The sequence below is a fragment of the Pavona decussata genome, unplaced genomic scaffold (assembly GCF_977016875.1).
Source record: "Pavona decussata unplaced genomic scaffold, jaPavDecu1.1 SCAFFOLD_55, whole genome shotgun sequence".
Classification (NCBI taxonomy): domain Eukaryota; kingdom Metazoa; phylum Cnidaria; class Anthozoa; order Scleractinia; family Agariciidae; genus Pavona; species Pavona decussata.
The window spans coordinates 1,043,627-1,066,523 of record NW_028145477.1 but is presented as its reverse complement, the minus strand read 5'-3'; the positions used below and the strand labels follow the sequence as shown (position 1 = coordinate 1,066,523).

Sequence of the window (22,897 nt, the reverse complement as noted above, 5' to 3'; positions counted from 1 at the left end):
CTAGTGTCTAGCTTAGAAAACTATATGGTTTACTTAGGCGCTACGCGTTTCCACATTAGATATTTATGTTTAGTTATCCGTATTAATGTTTTTAAAACTTTAAATTAACTAAATATTCATATATGTATCAATGGAAATGTGAAAAAAATAAAGTTGTTGTTGTTGTTGTTGTTGTTATCATCATTGTGATATTTTTCCCGTGGAATGCTCTATGTATACTGTCATTATACCTTTTATTTCTAACTCAAATATTGCTAAAATATATATATAGTGCTATCGAATGCGAAAGTTGGTTCAAGTTGCGAAAAATCCAAAAAGCAAAAAGTCGCCGAGCAACTTGCGACGAGGCCTAAATTCGTTTCTACGCGATATGTTTTAAAGGCAGTTAAAATTTGTTCATATAACTAAATACTAGATAGTTATCAATTAGATCAACAACAACAACAACAACAACAAAACTTTATCATATCAGAAGCAAATAAATTAATGCAAATTCCTCCACCCGTATGTAGTTAAGTAATCGAGGCGGGGAAAAAGAAAAAAGAAATTTCAACACTAGCTGTAAAGAGTAACTTAAGGTAACACTAGAGTTAGATCATAGATCATAAGTTCCTTGAATATCACGTGAGAGTTGATGAGCGTGCGCAGACCAACTTGCTTATGTAGCATCAATTTTTCACTCTTATTGGATGTTTGGGTGCATAGTATCGCTGTATATTTTTACGAGATGACAGGACAGGGCGAGTCAAAATACGAACGACAAGTTTACTATTCACTGTTGCCTGCTATACTTCTTACATTATTGTTGCAAATATAAAATAACCGTCCCACAAGGAAGACGGAAGTTAACTTGTGATTGTTCAGTCCAAGGCTGGAGACAACCTCGTTCCCTAAGGGTCCAGAGAGAGGACCCTGGGACCGAGATTGGGTTGGGGAGAGGAGGTTGTTCTCAGGAAAATTAATAACGGCAGGGGTTGATTCGCTCCTGCCCTTTTGGAGGTTACGTTGTGCACTGTCGGCTCACACAGCGTCTTTTTTTATGGACCTAAAGCCAGTCAAATATACGCCGGTACGAACGTAAAATTTACGCTTCAGTGGAAATCCACGTCAATAGGACTATTTATTATGCGCAGTAAAACTATCCGTATGCACAGTAAAAGAAAGCACCACAGGGCGCGTAGCGTAACCTGTGAGCCAAGCGAAACTTAAAATAGAACGTGAATAAATCAATTATTATTATTATTATTATTATTATTATTATTATTATTATTATTATTATTATGTTATCATTTATTTCTCTTAAATACAAATACAGCCAATGCAATTAATAAAACGTTAGTGACACCATTCTAGCAAATTAACAAATGAATGGCTATAGTCTTCTTCTTCTTCTTCTTTATTATATTGTAGAAACATAAATTATATATATCAGAAAATAGGGTTATACACTTCACAATTCACCCCATTCTTCTAATTGGGTGAAATTAGTCCAATTCAAAAAGTCAAAATGTTGTCATGTGAAACTTGATATACCGTAGTCAGACACATTATTATACTCCAACAACGCATCAGCACATTCTTTGACAGCTGTTGTGTAGTACTACACATACATGAGACACTGCAGCTGTCGAAATAAACGTTGACAAGGTTATTAATCTCAGTAGATGCGTCACGTTTACTTTCGCTAGCCGTGCCTGAAAAAGAAAATCAATTAACTCCCGTAATAAGCGACCAGCCTCTATTGTTTCAGTGATTGGCCGGTTACGAGAGTTAATTCTCTTAAGCGAACAGCTCTGGGTTACTACCATTTTTTCACTTCCCAAGGTGGTCTTCGAACTGTACCCTATTTTTTCGAAAATTAAGATGGTTTTTAAACCTGTTTTTTACAAGTTTTTATAACATGTTATTATTTTCGCACAGTTTTAGAAGGGTAAGGTGAGCCAATACTAGTATGACATAACCGATATTTAGAAGTGATGTTGATATTGTGACGTTATCGTGCTTATTTGTGTTGTGACGTCATTGTTTAAGGTTGCGTTCGAAATATAAACGGGGGTTGAATTTCTGATTAATTCAAATTTAATGAGAAATAATTATCACTGGCTTATTATACTGCTGTAGCATTTCACGTGAACATGGAAACATGTTGCAATTTGATTGTGTTACACTGAACAAGCCTTAACTAGTCTTATTCTATCCATATTTACATTTGCTGAGGAAGTAAGGGGTTCTGCGTATTATGATAACGTGTTGACAAGTTTTTAGAAGGGCGTTCAAGCTTGGCCACAGGACCTACAGTAAAGAGCTTTTTCTCATTCAGAACATCCTCGCTCAAAAGGATAAGTGTTACTGCTGGGCTTCGTGTTTCCCAGCTGGGTTCCCTGCACAGACATTTAGTTTCGGGCATGCGCATAGGTGACCTTTAATGTTTACCACGAGGGCCACCGAGTTTTTACCTCAATTTTAAGTTCACTAAGGTTTGTTAGTTTTCACGGTTTGTACGGCAGTTAAGTCGACTTTTATTAAGGCCCATCGGTGTAACTGGAATTGCGAGTTTGTCTCACGGTGCCTCGTGTCGAAATAAACGTTGAAATTTACGGCTGGTTTACATTCGCATCTACAGTAAAAACTCGACCTCAAGCATGGTTTGTCGATGGATGTGTGGTTTACAAGGATAAATACCGTTTACTTGGTTTTCCTATTGCAACTTTCACGGATAATTACGGGCATGGAAAACGAAAACATGGAATCTACAATGGCTTATGGTGAAGAAGGAATTTTCAAAGGTTATCGTTCGCGTTCGCCTTCAATTGACACGGCTTCGTTTCGCGCCATTTCACCGCTTAACACTCCACCGACGGATGCGGCATCAGAAATACGGCTTCATGATTCAGTTAAGGTTCAAGGTTCACTGAATATTGAGGAGAAATCGACGGAGAATGGTGCCGCGGAGTTAGAATCGGGCACAAGGAAGAAAATTACAACGGATAAAGGTAAACAGTACGAGATACAAAGGTTAAAAGAGCGTAGAACTGTGGCTCTTCGCCACGTGACTAGGCAGATAAACAAAATGAAGCCTCTTCTTGTTGATCTTAACAATTTTGAGTTTGTGTCATCTGAAACGGAAGGTTTAAACAATTTACTTGTCAAGCTACAAGTTGCTCAGGATAATTTCCTCGAAGTGTTAGAGAATGAATCAGATATTGCCAGTGCTAATTCATGGTATGAAGTTCATGATGGAGATGTGTTTAAGTTTAAACAGTCTGTCTGTGAGTATTTGTCTAAGGCGAAAGAGCTTCAGTCTGCTGAACTAAATTCTGCTGCTTCTAACAAGTCTCATCGCTCTAGAAAGTCTGATCACTCTGGACGTTCTAATTTGTCTTCACTTTCATCTAATGCGAAATTGATAAAAGCCAAGACTAGGGTTGCAGCTCTAGAAGTTGAGGCAGCTTTTCTGAAGGAAAAACAGGCACTGAAAATGGCCGAGGAGCAATTGGAGCTTAGGAAAAGTCTAGCTAAGGCAAAGGAAGAAGAAAGGATTTATGAACAAATGAACAGTAAAGAGTGGGTTTCCACACCTACATGTTTACAGACACAAAAGCTTCCAATATTCCCAGCGTCCAGTCTACTCCCAGCCAACGTTACGAAGGATACAAACATTACCCCCCTGTCAACGCCAGGGTCGGTTGTAACAATGACAACGGCAGCAATGGTGACTAGTTCATCCTCATCAAACGCCATTCCAATTTTAGAACCTGCTTCAAAGTCTTTTCCAGTACATTCTTGTGGCATTTATGTCTGAGGGCACCAGTACCCCACCCAAGCAAATCCTCTTAGTGGATATACTACAGAGAAAACAGGCCCCATTTACACAAGCCCAATGACAGCATGCAGATCAGGAAATTCAGGCTTTGACTTTGAAACCCATGTAGACATTGTGACTCCTGGGTGTGTAGTGAACCCCACTGAAATTCCCACAAGTGCACATCTTTCATCAACTCAACCCCATTTCGTAGACGGGCGTGCAGTTGTGTATTCTATCAGAGATCAATCACAGGGGATCCCACAGACACCCCAACGTGTTTATAGCCCTCGAAGTTGCTCAACAAGTTTGTCTGTTAATCCCTTGGCAGTCCAGGACAACACCTTTCAAGATATTGTAGACATTCAAAGAAAGCAGACGGAATTGTCTCGAATTATGGTTTCCCAGCAAGCAAGGAGCCTTCTTCCATCAACTGAGCCTCCAATGTTTTACGGTGACGCTATGGAATTTCCCGCATTTATGACTGCCTTTGAGTCTTTAATTGAATCAAAGGTTGAAGACTCCTGTGAAAGGCTGTATTTTCTGGGTCAGTACACTTCTGGTAAAGCTAAAGAAGTTATTAATGGTTGTCTTCAGAGAAAATCAGAAGGATCCTACAAAGAAGCCAAGGGACTGCTAAAGAGACAGTTTGGAGATCCTTTCAAGATTGCAAATGCTCACATCACAAAACTGTCTTCATGGCAACCAATCAGAGCAAACGATGGCTCAGCTCTCCAAAATTTCTCTATTGCTCTGGACCAAGCAAAGTCTGCTATGAAAGGCATGTCTCACATGGATGATTTGAACACAGCTCATGTACTGCGACAGCTTTGGGAAAAGTTACCAAGGCATCTACGAAGCAAATGGACTGAAAGAAACAATAAGACCAAGATTGAAAAAGGAAGGATAGCTGACTTTGAGGAGTTCTCACAATTTGTCCGCAAACAGGCTGAGCTTGCCACAGATCCTGTATTCTCAGAAGAAAATGTTACCAAACCTCATCATGATGAGAAAGACAAAGGCACTCATGTCAAATTCAGACGAAGGCCACGTAGCAGCGGAAAAGGAACAAGCCTTGCCACGGGATTAAAGCAGGAAGGTAGAAAGGAGCAGTCCACGTCGTGTTCCTTATGCAAAAGGCCTCACAACCTAAATGATTGTGAACAGTTTTTAAAGAAAACTCTAACTGAGCGACGGGAGTTTGTAGTGGAGAAGAAACTGTGCTTTGGTTGCTTTAGTGATCAGCACATTGCTAAAAACTGCAAGGAGCGGCAGACATGTAAGACTTGCAAAAGGCCACACCCCACATCGCTACACGACTATGATTGGGCGAAGAAGATCAGCAACGACAGTGATAATCAACCTGGAGCTGAACCTCGGGTTAGCAGCAACCGCACTGCCATCTGTAACGTCACGGAAGCTGGAGATGTACCTATCAACATGGGTATATTACCAGTTCACTTGTTTCACAAGAGTGATCCAGCAAAGAAGATAAAGGTTTATGCACTGCTAGACAACGCCAGTGGTGGGACGTTTGTGAGTGAGAAGTCAATGAAAGCGCTTGGCATTGAGGGAAATGACACTGACCTTATCCTTACTACGATTCACGGAACAAGCAGTGTTACCACAAAGGCCATTGAAGGATTGGTGGTAGCCAACATTAAAGAAGAGGACGTGATCTTGGACCTACCTAGAACGTTTACGCGGCATGTGATTCCAGCAGACCGCAATGAAATACCTCGACCTGACGTAATCTGCAAGATGTCTCATTTGAAGAAAATCAGTGCAGAGATACCTCCATACATGGCAGACATCGAAGTGGGTCTGCTTATTGGATTGAATTGCCCAAGTGCCCTACGTCCAAGAGAAATCGTTTACGGCAAAGATTCAGACCCGTACGCAGTTCGGTCACTCCTCGGATGGTACGTCAACGGGCCCCTCTGTAATCCACAGCCGAGTAGCCAGATTACATGCAACCGAATCAATCTTAGCCCTGAAGATACTATAATTACCCCTCGGGGATATGTAGTCACACAGAGAAAGGTGAAGGAGCGGATAACTCCACAAGCAGTTAGTCAGATGTTTGACTTGGACTTCTCTGAACGAGAAAAGGGGACAGCAATGTCACGTGAAGACATCAAGTTCTGCGAAACGGTGGAGAGCGGCATCGTTCATCTCGATGACCTGCATTATGAGATGCCCCTCCCATTTAAGCATCAGAACGTTCAGCTCCCTAACAACTATGCACAAGCAGAGAAGCGTCTGACTGGCCTAAAAAAGCGTCTTAAGGCCGATGACAGATATTGTGCGGATTACTGCAGTTTTATGGATAATATCATCTCCAAAGGATATGCTCGCAAGGTGGATGACGAGTTCAAAGATGAAGTTGGAAGAACCTGGTACCTTCCTCATCATGGGATCTATCATCCGCAGAAGTCGAAAGTACGAGTGGTGTTCGATTGTTCGGCCACATTTGAAGGACAGTCCCTGAATGACAAGCTTCTTCAGGGACCGGATCTTACAGGTAACCTCCTTGGCGTGCTAACCAGATTTCGCCAGGAGAAGTATGCCTTTATGGCGGACATCGAGAAGATGTTCTTTCAAGTGAGAGTTAGAAAGGAAGATCAAAGTTTCCTCAGATTTTTGTGGTGGCCAAATGGAGACTTGGAGCAGAAAGCCGAAGAGTATTGTATGACTGTGCACCTCTTCGGTGCAGTATCATCTCCTGCATGTGCCAACTATGCACTTCAGCGTACAGCAGATGACAACGAAGACAACTATGGAACTGAGGTAGCCAACACCCTTAGAAGGAACTTCTATGTGGATGATGTCCTAAAATCTGCAAGCAGCGAGGACAAAGCTATCGATCTAGCGAAGGACGTCAAGGCAGTTTGCACGAATGGGGGATTTAACTTGACTAAGTTTGTGGGCAACACTGAACGCATCATTAACTCAATTCCTGACGAGCACAGAGCAGAGAATGTGAAGAGCCTTGCACTTGGCCAAGATAAGTTGCCCATTGAAAGAGCACTAGGAGTTATTTGGTGCATCGAATCAGATACGTTCAACTTCAGGATTGAACTTAAGGATAAGCCTTGCACACGTAGAGGCATCCTTTCAACGATTAGTTCCATCTACGACCCCTTAGGTTTCATCGCTCCGGTAGTACTTGTTGGAAAGAAGATATTACAAGACATCTGTCAGTCTAACAGCTGGGATGAACCCGTTGACGATGCAACCAAAAGCAGATGGGAAAAATGGCGGAATGAACTTTGCTTACTTGAAAGTTTAAAAGTGCCAAGAAGTTTCAAACCCGCAGAATTCGGAAAGATTGTGTCGGCACAGCTCCACTGTATGTCCGATGCTTCGACGTGTGGGTATGGACAGTGCTCGTATTTGAGACTTGAAGACGAGAGAGGGAAATTACATGTGTCGTTTGTTATGGGAAAGGCCCGAGTAACACCGAAGAAGACAGTCTGTATCCCGAGATTGGAATTGGCTGCTGCCACAATTTCTGTCAATATTGGTGACAAGTTAAAGGATGAATTGGAGTATGAGGACATAAAGGACTACTACTGGACGGACAGTAAAGTCGTCTTAGGCTTTATAAGTAATGAATCTCGTCGTTTTCATACCTACGTAGCTAACAGAGTTCAGCTTATCCACGAGCACACTACTCCTTCACAATGGCACTATGTGGAAACTGCATTGAATACTGCTGACGAAGGGTCGAGAGGTATGTCTCCAAAGGGCTTTGTTGAGAAAGCGGCATGGATCACGGGTCCTGACTTCCTGAAAGAACCTGTAAAGAGCTGGCTGAAGGAAGAAACGTATGAAGACCACGTGGATCCAGATTCCCCGGAAGTCAAAAATGTCAAGGTTAACATTAGCACGGTGAAAGAGAGCAGTGATATTGTCAAGAGACTTCGACGATTCTCCAGTTGGTTTAAAGCAAAGATGGCTGTAGCGCTTTGCCTGAAATACAAGAGACATCTGAGAGATAGAGTCTTAGCCAAGAGAAAAGTGTCCAGCGGTTTGGCATCTGATGAAGGACCTTCCGGACGTAAGGATGTCAATTCTACACGAGTCAACGTAGCTGACTTAGAAGAAGCAGAAATGGAGATCATAAAGCACGTACAAAGAAATGAGTTCCCGTCAGAAATTAAAAGTCTGCAAGACGTTCAAGAGAAAGTCGTCTACGGTAGTCGTAAGTCAGACAAAGAAAAGAAAGCCCTGTTTAGGAAGACAAGTTCTCTCCGCATGTTGGATCCAGTTCTAGACGGTGATGGTGTTATGAGAGTTGGTGGAAGAATACGGAAGGCCAATCTGCCCCCCACTCTAAAGAACCCTGTGATCCTACCAAAGTCAAGCCACATTAGTTCACTGATTATCAGCCATGTTCATGAAAGAACACATCATAGCGGAAGAGGGATAACTTTGAACGAGCTTCGTTCCTGTGGCTATTGGATTGTTAGCGGAAATGCGATGGTCAGGCAGTTTATTTCTAAATGTGTAACATGTCGTCACCTTCGAGGGAGCCAAGGAGAACAGAAAATGGCAGATTTGCCAAAGTCGCGCGTAGGGCCAACGCCACCCTTTACCTATTGTGGGGTCGACTACTTTGGCCCTTGGCACGTCCAACGAGGAAGATCTGTCGTGAAGAGATACGGAGCCTTGTTTACTTGCTTAGCAAGTAGAGCAGTACACATAGAGGTGGCGGATTCTTTGGAAACGGATTCGTTTATAAATGCACTCAGACGTTTCATCTGTAGACGGGGATCGGTTAGGGAAATCCGCTGCGATAGAGGAACGAATTTCATTGGTGCAGAAGCAGAACTCAAGAAAGCTATTGAAGAAATGGATGACCAGGAGATCAAAGCAGAACTCCTTAAGGAAAGCATCGATTGGATTAAAAACCCTGCATCTGCTAGCAATTTTGGTGGTGTCTGGGAAAGACAAATCAGGTCAATCAGAAATGTCATGAATGGTCTCATCAGAGAACATGGTAGTCGTCTGGACGAAGACTCGTTGAAGACTTTCCTTTGCGAAGCCGAATACACGATCAACAACAGACCTCTGACAGTGGAGACCCTCAGCGACCCACATTCTGCACCACCATTATCACCAAGTATGCTGCTTACAGGAAACTTTAAGACAAGACTTGTGCTGCCCCCGCGTGGAGAATTCAAGAGAGAAGACCTGTACTGCAGAAAGATGTGGCGGCGTACACAGCATATGGCTCAAGAATTCTGGTCAAGATGGTGTAAAGAATATCTGCAGCAGTTACAAGCAAGAAACAAGTGGATTCGGCCACGAAGAAATTTTCAGGTCGGAGATGTTGTGTTATTGAAAGAAAACCAGTCTCCTAGAAACAGATGGCCCATGGCTAAAGTGGTGGAAACTCACCCCGATGATCAGGATCAAGTACGGTCGGTAACAGTGTTGACAAGTAATGGATCCAGACTGGAAAGACCTGTTAACAAGCTTGTGCTACTCGTAGAAGCGTGAGAGACCGGGATTCCCCGACGAGGAGCCTGAGGAGCCGGAACTTTGTTAAGAAAGAGATTTACAGTGAAAGAAACTTTAAGTGTTTTCACTAAGCATGGAACATTGACATTGTGTTTGCTAAAGATTAGTTCCTTTTTGTAGAAAATGTTGGACATTTTGGGGAGCCATGTTACTGCTGGGCTTCGTGTTTCCCAGCTGGGTTCCCTGCACAGACATTTAGTTTCGGGCATGCGCATAGGTGACCTTTAATGTTTACCACGAGGGCCACCGAGTTTTTACCTCAATTTTAAGTTCACTAAGGTTTATTAGTTTTCACGGTTTGTACGGCAGTTAAGTCGACTTTTATTAAGGCCCATTGGTGTAACTGGAATTGCGAGTTTGTCTCACGGTGCCTCGTGTCGAAATAAACGTTGAAATTTACGGCTGGTTTACATTCGCATCTACAATAAGAAACCGTGGGATAGGATTACTGACAAAATTTGTACTATCGCCTTGGATCCTCGACCTTTTGCCACCAATGAGATCTGGTGTGACATTGCGCAAAAGAAGCCACAATTAAATCATTCAATTCCTCCTGTAACAGTAGAGCGTTATAGATGGACGCGCTTTTGGAAATAGATGATTATTGTGTACTTATAACGTAGTGAATAGTATGGTAGCTGTTTATCTTCAGGAACTTTTAGACTTTTATATAACTGTCCGTAGCCTTAGATCAGGAAATATGGAACTTCCGAAGACACAATCGTACTATTTAAAATCGTACGGGTTCAGGGCATTTTCTATATTGTACTCCCCAGCTTTGGAATGCCCTCCAACTGGAGCTAAGGATGTGCGATTCCGTAGGTAGCTTTAAGAAAGGCCTGAATTTTGGGGCCCAATATTATGTCAAACACAAAATATGTAACGCCTTGCACACCTTTTCGCCTGTTTCCTACATGTAAATCCGCCAGCGTAGGTGCAGTTTTACGTAATGTAAAATTTATTTTAGTCTTTTATGTAGGTATATATACAGGTCACTCATGTTGTATTGTAAAACTCCCTGACGAAGTGTGCGTTAGTTACACGAAACGCGTAGGAGAAAATAAATCGTTTTACAACTGTAAGAGTTCGCAGACGTGCTGCTCACTAGTTCTATCTAGAGAAATACACTTAGGTGCAGAAATACACGCTAAGGAGATACATGAACCTAACCTTAATTCTCACAAAACATCGCCAGAAATCAAAGCCTTGCACAATTTGACGTTTCTTGTAATCAGACAGTTTAAAAAAATGTATAGTTACTTCTAACACCGCTTGAAAATTATTAATTTGCAAAGTTTCACAGGTGGTCAACCATAAAGCTCTAACCCCAGTTTAATTTTCGCGGGAGAAAATAAATTTAACAAGGCATCCTTTTTAAGATGAGGAAACCTGGGGCTCTCAGTGAACACACATAATTCTGTCAAACATGAAGTCATATGTAAATGACAAAAAGGCTTGTCTTATATGAAGTATCCAAATTCAGGATTAGGCGGTTGCATTTCTGGACATATTAAAGTGGAAGAAAATGACAGTGTAAAGATAGTAGAAGATCCAATCAAAACTGGATGATCACAATCAAACACGTCCATTACTTTTCATGGAAATTCATATAAAAATTCCAGGTGATATAAAACGTTAACACTTATGGGTTTTCATGAGTAGCACAGTTCAAAGGACATGACATTTTGCTTTGATTTTCTCCAAGAATTATTAATGATCTTGGAAGGAATATCAAAATATACTTGAATCCAATTTTCAAACACCTGGAAGGTGGAAAAAAACTCTACGGCGCCTCTCGGTGTTTGGAAATTGGTTGAAACATTCTTCCTCGTGTTGGATATATTACATATTAAAGGATGAAAAGAATGGCTTCACAGAAATTACCTCCAAGAGTGTCAACAGACTATGCCAGACGTGGACTTTATTAATTTTTACAAACATCCTATTATACTCAAAAAAAAAAACATTCAATGCTGTAATTAAATCCTTAAATCTCATACGTGTGGTAAAATCCCCGCAGGGGGGGCTCTCATATGAAAGGGGCAGGGATGCTCGTCGTCTTGCTTAGGGGTGTAAATTTCGGATTTTGGTCTCTTTTAGGGTGCTCTGGGCAAAACGCCATAATATTTATCCGTGAAGGTTTTGTTTAGCGTTGCATGCGAAAAATTACTGTATTTTTATTTTTCTGTGATTTAAAATGGTCTCTTTTAGGGGGCTAAGTTTGGGCCATCCCCAGATTGGTCTCCTTTATTTAGGGGTTTAATTCAAAATTTCCGACAAGCATCCTCGCCCCTTACATATGAGAGTTCCCCCCCCCCCCCCCCCTCTGGTAATAGGTTGTGTGCATTCCTTCAGCAACCAATTGGGGACTGCGTCTGGCCCATGCACAAGCCTTTACGGGGTTCAGCTTGTACAACACTTTGTAGACACGATGCTCGGTAACCTCCTGAAACTCAGGAGGGTCATCCTTCAAGGGGAGTGGAGGGGATTACCCAAGCAGTTCCAAAAGTGCACTATTGATAGGGTTCGCAAGGTCGTTCAAGGGAAGATTGTTCAGTTACAAAAATCAATGATTTCAAGTTTTGGGGAAAGAACAAAACCACCACTTAATTTTTGTTGACAATGGTGTCCAAAGTGAACGCACTGTATCACAAGTACAAGTTAATGGTATGCATCACATTGCCAAGAAATAATTTCACAAATCTTTGAGCAGATCGAGGCAACACTATAAAAAAATTGAATGATTATAAGAACTTGTCGCGATTCAAAGAAACGTTAAGTTTAAATCGATACAGGAAACCACTTTCACAGAAGGACAGAAGTGTCAAGATAGATGCGTCTATGCGGCGAGTGTAGAGCAAACATTTGAAAAGTCGCGCGAAAGTAGACAACGTGATTTTGCACCATGCTATGAGTGACCAAGCAGATTACCGAGCACGCTTGTTTCCATCTGAGGTTTATCAGTTTTATAACAATGGAACTGCAACGAAGCATAAACAAACATAAAAACAGAAAGGGTGTTAAAGACATCAATACAATAAAATAGAAATCTTGGAAGAAATTAGCAAAGACGAGAGTAACAGTAGAGATGATTCCCACAGTTGAAAACTTGCAGTTTGGGAGCGAAGCTAAATTGAAGCATACTGGTATGTCTGGAGTCTTGGAACCTGAGACCAGAGCTGAGGACAAAGTAAAATAACAAATCATTCAACAGGTCATTTGAACTAATATAACTTGCGAATGACTTTGCAATTGAGCACTTAAGACCCTGTGAGTTGAGCAGAGATCTATGTTTTTGAAACATGTACTGTAGCATGGTCCACCTTTTTCACACGGTTAGCCCGCATTCGAAACATGAACTGTAGCATGGTCCACCTTTTTCACACGGTTAGCCCGCATTCGGCTCAAAAGAGATGGTACAAAATATGACCTATCAACCTGTCAGGAATCATTAGCACAGATATGCAACTTTCTCCTGTTTGTTCCTTTTCTTAATTTTTTTGTTTACCTGCTCTTTCCAATTATGAAATCTGTTGAATTTGCATGAATGTCCTCTCTTACAATTTACAAGGATGTAAATATTTTGCCACACCTCTTTTTACTGTTTATTTTCAGTTTTTGTTTACATAAGTTTAATTGCCAGTTATTGATGGCTAAAAATGAAAACTTTGATTGAAGATGTGAGGTCCCAGGGGGGTACTCGGGTATAAACGTGACAGGGGAAGGGGGGGGGGGTCCGACAGAGCCTAATATTTTGCACCCAAAAAATACATGGACCTTAAATTGTGCACCCAAAAAAATACAAGACTGCCAGCGATGAAAGTTATTGTGTTCGCAAAGATACCAATGATCGGGCCGATGATAAGCTTGTGTAATAAATGAGTCATGGAGAGAAGTAAATGACGTCTCAGTTTACAAAGTGTCGTTGTCTTCATTCCCATTGGTGTTTGCCAGTGGCCCCCGGGCCCCATGCCGTTTAAAAAATAGGCAGCTGCCTGGAAATTCGGCATAGTATTACCGGCTACATGCGTATTATTCGAAGCATGCTTTCGGATCTTGCGGGAACTTTGGCTTGAAATGCGTAAGAACTATTAGCCTGGCGGAAATTCGAACCCAAAAAAAATACCTGCAGATTTTTCAGACCTAAAAAAATACACGGTTAAATCTTCAACCCAAAAAAATACAGGAGTTGAAAAATTTAGACCCAAAAAAATATGTCGGACCCCCCCCCCCCCCCCCATCACGATTATACCCGAGTATCCCCCCTGGGTGTGAGGTCTTACAGAGAGTGGTTAAGCATTCATGTTGTAGGTGAAATCCAGTTTTTATTCAGGTGAAATGTTATCAACCTAGGTTGAATTGAAGAGCTTTCTAATAACTAAGGTAAAATATGCACCAGTGCTCATCCTAAAAATAACTATTTGTCTAACTCATTCCAAGCACTCATTCTTATACCCATTGTTGCCCCACCCTTGAAGCTGCACCAACCCTACCATCTAGGCTTTATACATGCCACACCCACCCCCCCCCCCCCCCCACTCCCAAGCCCCCCACCTAACAACATCACATTGACACACAAACTTCCTATCCTTTGTTTTAGTGGTGGACGGTAATTTGAATGCAGAGCCTGTTATAACATAAGCCCTTCTCTCGATCAAAATGAAATAAAAACTCTGAAAACCAGCCATGAACACACTGCTGAGCATTTTTTATTCTGTGCTTTCTTGATTTGATACCTGCAAGCTAAGGGTGGTAGCTACGTTTTACAAACTTGAAGTTTACTAACTCACTCAGAAGTACTTCTGAGAACTTTTGGTACTCATGTCAGGACTTGAATTCACATATTTCAGATCTGTTGAGTTCACTATTTTTACTACTACCCTTTTAATTTCTTATGTTGAATACCAGGTACGCATTTAACCTACAATCATGGCCAAACTGTTCCGGACTGCCCCGATCTAAGGCAGGCCTTCACCCCCACTCCTTTCCCCATACAATAGGGAACTTAAGCACCGGACGTTTTTGGGGCGACGGCGACGTCTACAAACGAGCCAGCCTGGGTAACAGGGCGCCGTCGTATGGCGCGTTTTTAGTGTCAAAATTCAAACTATCAATTCAAACATTCGATCCTTCAATTCAAACCTGCAATTGTTCGGTTCAAACATTCAATCCTTCAATTCAAATCTGCAATTGTTCGGTTCAAACTTTCGATCCTTCAATACAAACATTCAATCCTTCAGTGCAAAAATGGAATGGGTCGATTCAAACATTCCATCATTCAATCCAAATATGGAATTGTTTGTTTCAAACATTCGATTCTTCAATCCAAACACCCTTTTCTTCAATCCAGAAATGCCATTCTTCAAGTTAAACATGCATTCATTGTATTGCCTGGCCTATCATTCAGTTCAAGCATGCATTTCGTCGATTTAAACGTGCCATTTTTCAATTCAAACATTTGATCATTCAATTCAAACGTGTATTTCTTCAATCAAATCCTGAAACTCAAACACTACACCATAAATTCCGCGTTCAATTTCGATAGAAAATGCTGAAATCGTGCTGTTGAAAACTTCTGCACTTTAATTTTAAGATATGAAATCCAGATTATAAATTCAACATAGTCTCACGATGTAGTTGTGCAGTGGCTCGATTCAAACATTCACTTCGGCGATTCAAACATTCAGCTCAGCAGTCCAAACTTTCAGTTCCTCTCCAGTAGTCTGGAACCGAGGGGACTCTGTAAAAGAAGGATACGGACGGGCGGATGCGGACGGCGGATTAAATTTATTGGTTAATTGTCACCTTCTAAGAAATGCTAGCTTTGGCTTTTTTTAAATTTTATTTTTATTTTTTAATTTGAATTGATTTTATATTTTATTGTCAGTCAAACAGCGAAAACGCTATGGGATGTTTCTTCTCGTTTTTCAACCAAATCAGTCTGAGTTTGCAGTGGAACTCGGTACATTAGTACGACACACCATCTGGAAAAACAACAAGTTCACAGTCATCAACATTTACAGGATAATCTGATTAACAGGTAAAGTACTGTACGAGCTTTTGTTAGGCATTAAAGATTGGAAATCGTGGTTATTGTTCGAACAGACAGATCGATACAAGTTATTAAAAAATTATTTTAAGATGTCCAAAGATTTCCCGGCGTAGGCCGGATTTCTGAACGTGTCATTTTCTTCCCTTTAAATTTGTACACAAGCGAAATTTTCCTTGCAATATGGGGGCTTTTTTTGATCGGGTTTTGCGTCTTTTCGGTTTTGATATTCATTGCGGATTTTGGTTTTTCTCATCTTGGAACATTCAGATTATTTTATCTGACAGAAAAACATGTTTTTTTCGGTCAGTTTCTGGTTTTCCAATCTATAATACCTAACAAGAGCTCGTACAGTACTTTACCCGTTAATCAGATTATCCTGTAAATGTTCATGAATGTGAACGTGTTGTTTTGCCGGATGGTGTGTCGTATTAATGTACGGAGTTCCACTGCAAACTCAGACTGATTTGGTTGAAAAACGAGAAGAAACATTCCACAGCGTTTTCGCTGTTTGACTGACAATAAGATATAAAATTAATTCAAATTAAAAAAAATAAAAATAAAATTTAAAAAAAGCCAAAGCTAGCATTTCTTAGAAGGTGACAATTAACCAATAAATTTAATCCGCCGTCCGCATCCGCCCGTCCGTACCCTTCTTTTACAGAGTCCCCTCGGTTCCAGACTACTGGAGAGGAACTGAAAGTTTGGACTGCTGAACTGAATGTTTGAAGAGGGTCTGGATGGGGTTAACTGACAACTGACAAATGGCCAAAATTTTAACTGACAACTGACAAATAGCATAAAATTTAACCGACAACTGACATTTATACTCGCTGGTACTGACAACTGACGAAAGACCTGCTGCTACGTTTTTCGGCTAATAATTGATATATTTTATACCAAATCACCAAACAAACGTGTTACAATAAACAGCTGCAGAGTAGGGCGTCATATTTTATACTAACAATTCATATTAGTTAATAGTTATTGCGATGAGCTAGAGACAGTTCAGTCTCTAAAGAAGCATCTGTTGTCATTTTTTGGGCTGAGAGAACTGGCAATAAAATTCGGCCTTGGAGAGTTTGATTTAAAACTTTACCGCATGGCACCGAAGCAGGGAGGAAGAAGCGAAAATTTTGCGATAACCACAGATGGTCAGTGGAAAATGGAGCTGCCAAGCTTGCTGGAGGAAACAGGCAGCGAACTAACGCTTCTGGAACAAGGAATGCGCCGGCTGCGTGACAGCATAGCTGCGACTAACAAGGAATACCTTGAAGAGGTTGAGTTGTGCACGTTACTTACAACAGTTGTGGAGAACATTCACGCCGTCTCCCATTTTAAACATGAGACGTTCACCGCCTTACAGTATTCCCAAGACTTTGGAACCATCACAAAGGAGACTTTACAAAAGACCACCATGGCTTTTTAAAGTATAAAATTCATGCAACCGCTTCCGTCAGCAGAGATTAGCGCTGAAACGGAGACTGCCATGAAAGAATTGGTAGAGAAGTATCGTCCAGTAAGACAAAGAACAGTCAGGGGTGACACTACAAAGGACAAAGCAGGGGCTCTACCACCAGCGGTGTATACGAAGCCACCAGATTGCAGTAAAGTAAACTTTATGCCAGACGAAGAGAGCAATTCCATCACGGAAGATCCAGAACGACTCAACAGCGATGTTGAAGATGAATCAGTCCTGAGGTGCCATCTAATGATATTACAAAAGTCGCATTTGTAAATCACTGTCTCATTGATGTGGTTGTTAGTACTGTGCGACATCCACAAGAGGACGACTACGATACAGCTTCAGACAACGATATCTCTGACAATGAGGAGGAAATTTCACCTGTCGCAGTTTCAAGGTCTGGCCGACCAATACGCGCCCGTTTTCGCTTGGATTCTTAAGGTATGTTCTTAGTAGATTGGCCATGGGATGATTTGTATAAAGGCCAAAGAAACGATTGTTGTTGCAAAAATGCAAACATAAATGTAAACATTTTACAATACTTTTTCGGTTACCAAGGTACGCTCCTATCTGTCTTCCATGACGTTAAAGTTTATTTGGGTCCTCAAGAAATTATGAAAATCTGCAGTTAATTATTAACAGCCATTTAACTGACAACTGACAAATGGCCCAAAATTTAACTGACAACTGACATTTGTAGCCCCCCATCCAGACCCTCTTTGAATCGCCGAAGTGAATGTTTGAATCGCCGAAGTGAATGTTTGAATCGAGCCACTGCACAACTACATTGTGAGCCTATGTTTGAATTTATAATCTGGATTTCATATCTTAAAATTAAAGTGCAGAATGTTTCAACAGCACGATTTCAGCATTTTCTATCGAAATTGAACGCGGAATTTATGGTGTAGTGTTTGGGTTTCAGGATTTGATTGAAGAAATGCACGTTTGGATTGAATGATCAAATGTTTGAATTGAAAAATGGCATGTTTGAATCGACGAAATGCATGCTTGAACTGAATGATAGGCCAGGCAATACAATGAATGCATGTTTAACTTGAAGAATGGCATTTCTGGATTGAAGAAAAGGGTGTTTGGATTGAAGAATCGAATGTTTGAAACAAGCAATTCCATATTTGGATTGAATGATGGAATGTTTGAATCGACCCATTCCATATTTGCACTGAAGGATTGAATGTTTGTATTGAAGGATCGAAAGTTTGAACCGAACAATTGCAGATTTGAATTGAAGGATCGAATGTTTGAATTGAAAGATTGAATGTTTGAATTGAAGGATCGAATGTTTGAATTGATAGTTTGAATTTTGACACTAAAAACGCGCCATACGTCGTTCCCGCCAAAATCCAAACTTAAGCAAAGAGGTGTTTTTGCGACGGCAACGCTTTCGAAAACTGCCTCGAAAGCTTGAGAAAACCTCTGTGAAAAATGTCTTTTCGTGAAACAAGAGAGATGCTGTTCGGCTAGCATATGATGGTAAAATAATTTCTGATGAAGAATTCTTGGTCTTGTGGGAGAGCTGCCGTTCCAAGAACCCAGATTTTCCAAACAGTTCGTATGCAAGATTTGATCTTGAAGACATCAACGAAGCCGAATGTTTGGCAGAGTTCAGAGTCGATTATCGACCTTGTTCAATCTTTCCTGGATTGACTCCCAGATTTTGCCACCGTCTGGACTGCCTTTCTTGAACTGAAACAATTCGCTAGCAATCATTTCCCGCAACAGGAGAATGTCGTGGTCACCTGTCCATTCCATTACAGGTTGTTGTTTGATAACTATCTTCATGCTAGAAGCTAAAAAGTTCAAAAATTGGCTGTAAATACTTGACAATCGCTCCGACAAGCGCCAAACGAGAGAATAATATTTTAGGCATCGATAAGTACAAAACATTGAGGGCTAAATGATATAAAGGAACGAAAATCATAAAGGCGAAACTCACGTTTTACACGCGACGTCAAAATAAGCAAAACAAAGTCGGCGCCGAGTCGCGCGACGGCTGACCATGTCGGCGGGAAACGTGGATCGGAAGTAAATTTGACTTCCGGTCGCCGTCGCCCCGTAGAAAACGTCTGGTGCTTAAGTTCCCTAATATGTTAATTGAAGTGGTGTGTGGAATAAGGCCCTAAGTGACTTTTGGTGTAAGGTCAAATTCTCCTTTTATTTCACAAGCAAAAACAAGAAAATCTGGAAGGAGATTCTAGCAGTTTATCAGAAGTCACTTCAGGCTTTTTTCCAGGCACCCCTTCAATTGGCAAATTCGTTTGATATCGACATGTGCAAGCGTTAACATTCACCAATGAACAAGCGGTGGGAAGAGGGGGAAAGGTTTCAAAAACAACCAACTTACATCAGAGATCTAGATATTGATCCTTTTGGGGCAAAGTAAAATGGAAAAAGAGAAATTTTTTTAAAAGTATCCAGGATTGAAGGTTGAATACTTGTTCAACCTGAGACCGGATTACGCTTGTAACATTCCCTTTTGAATCAGTTACTGACTACTGTACAGTGCATTTTAAATTAAACCAACAAATGATGCCGATGAATAAACAATGAATTGATAACATACCGTCAACCAACTGTGTAAATTTCTCAGTTTCTTTGTCCCAAGAATAGACCTTTCCATACTGTCCTCTAAGATGCACAGCATTAGCAAGCCTCTCTTCTGGTTTCTGCTCAGATACCTGTTGGATTCTGCGAGCCCACTCCTCTGGATTATCTGAATCAACTATGACAGCTGCCCCACCTTCGACTTCCTCCAGTGCAAAAGCTATCCCTATTTCACTGCTGACAAGAACAGGGACACCAGCTGATATTGCTTCCACCCCAACCATGGTAAAGTAACCAAGTCAGACTGCTCAAATATACTTTTGATATCTTCATAACTGCGATATCTACGGATTGTTAATTGAGCGCGTGCTATTCCAGTTTTCTGGAGAAACCAGGCCTCTAATTTTCTATGTTTACTTTGTGGTGAACCAACAAATATTAAATTAAAGTTCCTCCCAAGAGATGCTATCGCAGATGCAACAATATCATATCCTTTAAGTTCAAGGTCTTCAAAGCTTCCACGGCCAAGCATGACAACAACAAACCGATGCCATCTAGAGACATTTGGTGGTATTGTTGCTTGAGTTAAAAACTTTTCAATAAGTCCTGGAGTTATGACCTCTACTCTTTTATGAGAGAGCAGGGTCCGAAATTGCGCTTTCCTGGTCGCCAATGCGACTAAAAATTTTGCACTGGCGACCAGAATTTCACAACTGGTCGCCAACGGGCGATTAACTATTTCATGCCACGATCATTATACAAATAATAACTTTGATTTTCAGCCAAATCGATTAAAAATAAAATTCAAAGTCGCCCGCCAATTGGTCACTTACGTTTTACCTTTCCGCTGATTTTGAAGTATAAAACCGATTTTCCTGTTGTTATCTGAATCTACCACAACGTTTCACAGCTACAATCAGCGTGTTTGTATTCAATCTTATTCGTCAACAGAAAAATCGCCATTGCGGCCCCAAATGCGTTTTCTTTGTTCTGATTCTTAAAAGTAAAATTGGCAACGAAAAAGTTTGGTTTGTGTTTTACTGCGAAGGAAAAATGTTATTGACACTTTTTGGCGACCACATTTTTCTATATGGCGACTGAAAAAATATATTCAGTCGCCAGTTGGCGCCTGCCTAAAAAAGTTAATTTCGGATCCTGGAGAGCAATCTGCTGTATTTCTGTTGAAGATAAGGACCTACAGCTATAACTAGATGTGCTACTTCACACAACTGCAATTCGAGTTTCTGCTTTTTTTCATTGTCTTCAATTGCATCTTCTACGGTGCAGTCCTCGGATTTGAATTTACCCAAGTCCTCAGCAAATACATGCAAGATTTGAACCTATTTGCAGTTCCGGTTTGACGAGAGCAAATGAGCAGGCCCGCCAGTCTTTCGACCGTGTCCTACTACAACATCAAGGTATGGAAGTTCGCGAGGCGGTTGAATCAACCAATGCAGAGGGTCTCCAAATCCAGGAAGAGGCTCTGCTATGATTAGATTCACCCCGTATTTCTCGGCGTCCTTCTTGTCGAATTCAGTACCAGTGGAAACATAAACATGAACGTTGATCTTTTGGCTTGATTTTCTCGCGAGATTGATTGCAAACTCTCTGTTGAATGTCGACAGTCCTCCTTGCAATGATCCCCACTCACTCGCAAGGAACACGACATCGATTTTTGATTGACTACACACCCCTCTACACACCACAGTCCTCAAAAACAACATTATAGGTAATACCCACAATATAAAAGTTTCAGCATGCATATCGATGAATGTTATGGCACTATTTCGGCCGCCATCAATCATTTCTTTCCCAGCATAGGCAATCGAACAAAACGGAACGGAACTTCCGGTATCAATTTTCGAACAGTGTTAAATCGGCGTAGACTGTTCACAGTCCCCCTATTTTTCCGTGGGATTCTCGAGACCGGTGCGCTTCGATGGAACCGCCGCCATCTTGGTTTGTAAAGGCGAGCGCGATCTGTTGAGAGTGTCTAAACTGCCGAGGAGAGCGGGAGAGCGGGAGAGCGGGAGTGCGGGAGTGGGTGTTAGTTTAGACACTCTCCCCAGATCGCGCTCGCTTTTACAAACCAAGATGGCGGCGGTTCCAACGAAGCGTAATCCCACGGAAAAATATGGGGACTGTGAACAGTCTAATTAAATCGAAACTCACAAAACATCTGAGGGCATAGGCCGTTGTTAAAATCTGGACCATGGAACATTCCAAAACATCTCGGAACATGAAATAGAGCAAGATAAATTAATGAAAAGATATTGTTAACAAAAATGTCAAAACTGAAAATGTGACAAACTAAACTATATAAAAAAAAAACATAGAATGAATAAGCTTAAGTAAAGAATAAAAAAATCTTCGCTGTGGAAAGGTTCTCCTTCTAAAGGACACGACAAGCCTGCGTGACCTCCGTCAGTGAGCTTTTTTTTCTTTTTTTTTTTTCTTTTTTTTTTTTTTCTAAAAAACAAGACACTTAGAGGTGTTCAGGCGGGAGTTTTGGTCGACGAAAGCTTTGAATGGCTGACCCACAGTCACCATATCAGTTTATATGTACAAATAAATAAAAACTCAGTACAGTATAACAAGCGGTGTTACTTGTACTGTCTCCAAAACATAATTGATAGCCGAAAGTAACGCTGTCACTGTTGCATCAAAGCTCTCTCCCACATTTCGACTTCCAGGGAGCCAACTGGCCTCTTGTTACATCAATATTCCCAGTTGTCTCCATGATCACTTTCATGTATTCTCTAAACTATAACTAGTTTTATTAAAAACTGGATCATTGTATAATGCAATTCCAGGATTTCGATTGGCTTAGCGGCCATGGTATATGAGCCATTATACCATGCCCAAGAAATAGAGACCATAAATTGTTCTCTGGTTGCTCTTGGAAAGGAAATCAGCAAGGCCTACCAATATTACTTGATTGGTTTTAATAAAACAATGATTCCACTCGCGTTTGTTGGAATGGGGATATGAGGTGATTATAGCCAACTCGGCGCTACGCGCCTCGTTGGCTATCTATCATCTCATATCCAACACGCGCTCGTGGAATAATTGTTAAATAGCCATCGCTAAGTGCCAACGAGAAAGGCGAGAAATCGTAAGGAGGCTTGTAAGAGTTTTTCATTGTTGTAGTGTCTGTAAAATGATGAAAGATTACAAAAAATTTCATCTGATCATTTGGACAAAGTTTAAAGACTTTTAAATATCTTTGTAACTCAGTTGTTGGGCAATACTAGGAAGTTCAGTGATGTCATTTGGGTTACCATGGCAACAGGTCGGCTCTAAAAAAAGGACCTCTAACTTCCAGTTTTTGTAAAATACTTCAAAAACCGTGAAGTCGGTGACCCACCGTTCAGTTATTGCTTTGCCGGGAAGCACCCTAAATTGTTTAACCCCTTTGGAAATATGACGAAAAGTTAGCTAGTAGATCTTGTGTTATTTCAAAAAAGGCATTTTTTCACCTACAAAAATT

At 41.0% G+C, this 22,897-nt stretch overlaps 2 protein-coding genes across 2 annotated transcripts; both read left to right on the top strand.

The window, feature by feature from the left end:
- The first annotated feature begins 2,512 nt into the window (after positions 1-2,512).
- LOC146480161 (uncharacterized) lies at positions 2,513-3,812 on the top strand. Its single transcript, XM_085110036.1, has one exon. The coding sequence runs from the start codon at positions 2,654-2,656 to the stop codon at positions 3,800-3,802; it is 1,149 nt and encodes a 382-aa protein (XP_084966162.1). The 5' UTR covers positions 2,513-2,653; the 3' UTR covers positions 3,803-3,812.
- Positions 3,813-3,880: 68 nt separating this feature from the next.
- On the top strand, positions 3,881-9,310 carry LOC146480160 (uncharacterized). Its single transcript, XM_085110059.1, has one exon. It carries the CDS (start codon positions 3,881-3,883, stop codon positions 9,308-9,310), a length of 5,430 nt encoding a protein of 1,809 aa, XP_084966185.1.
- The last annotated feature ends 13,587 nt before the right edge of the window (positions 9,311-22,897 follow it).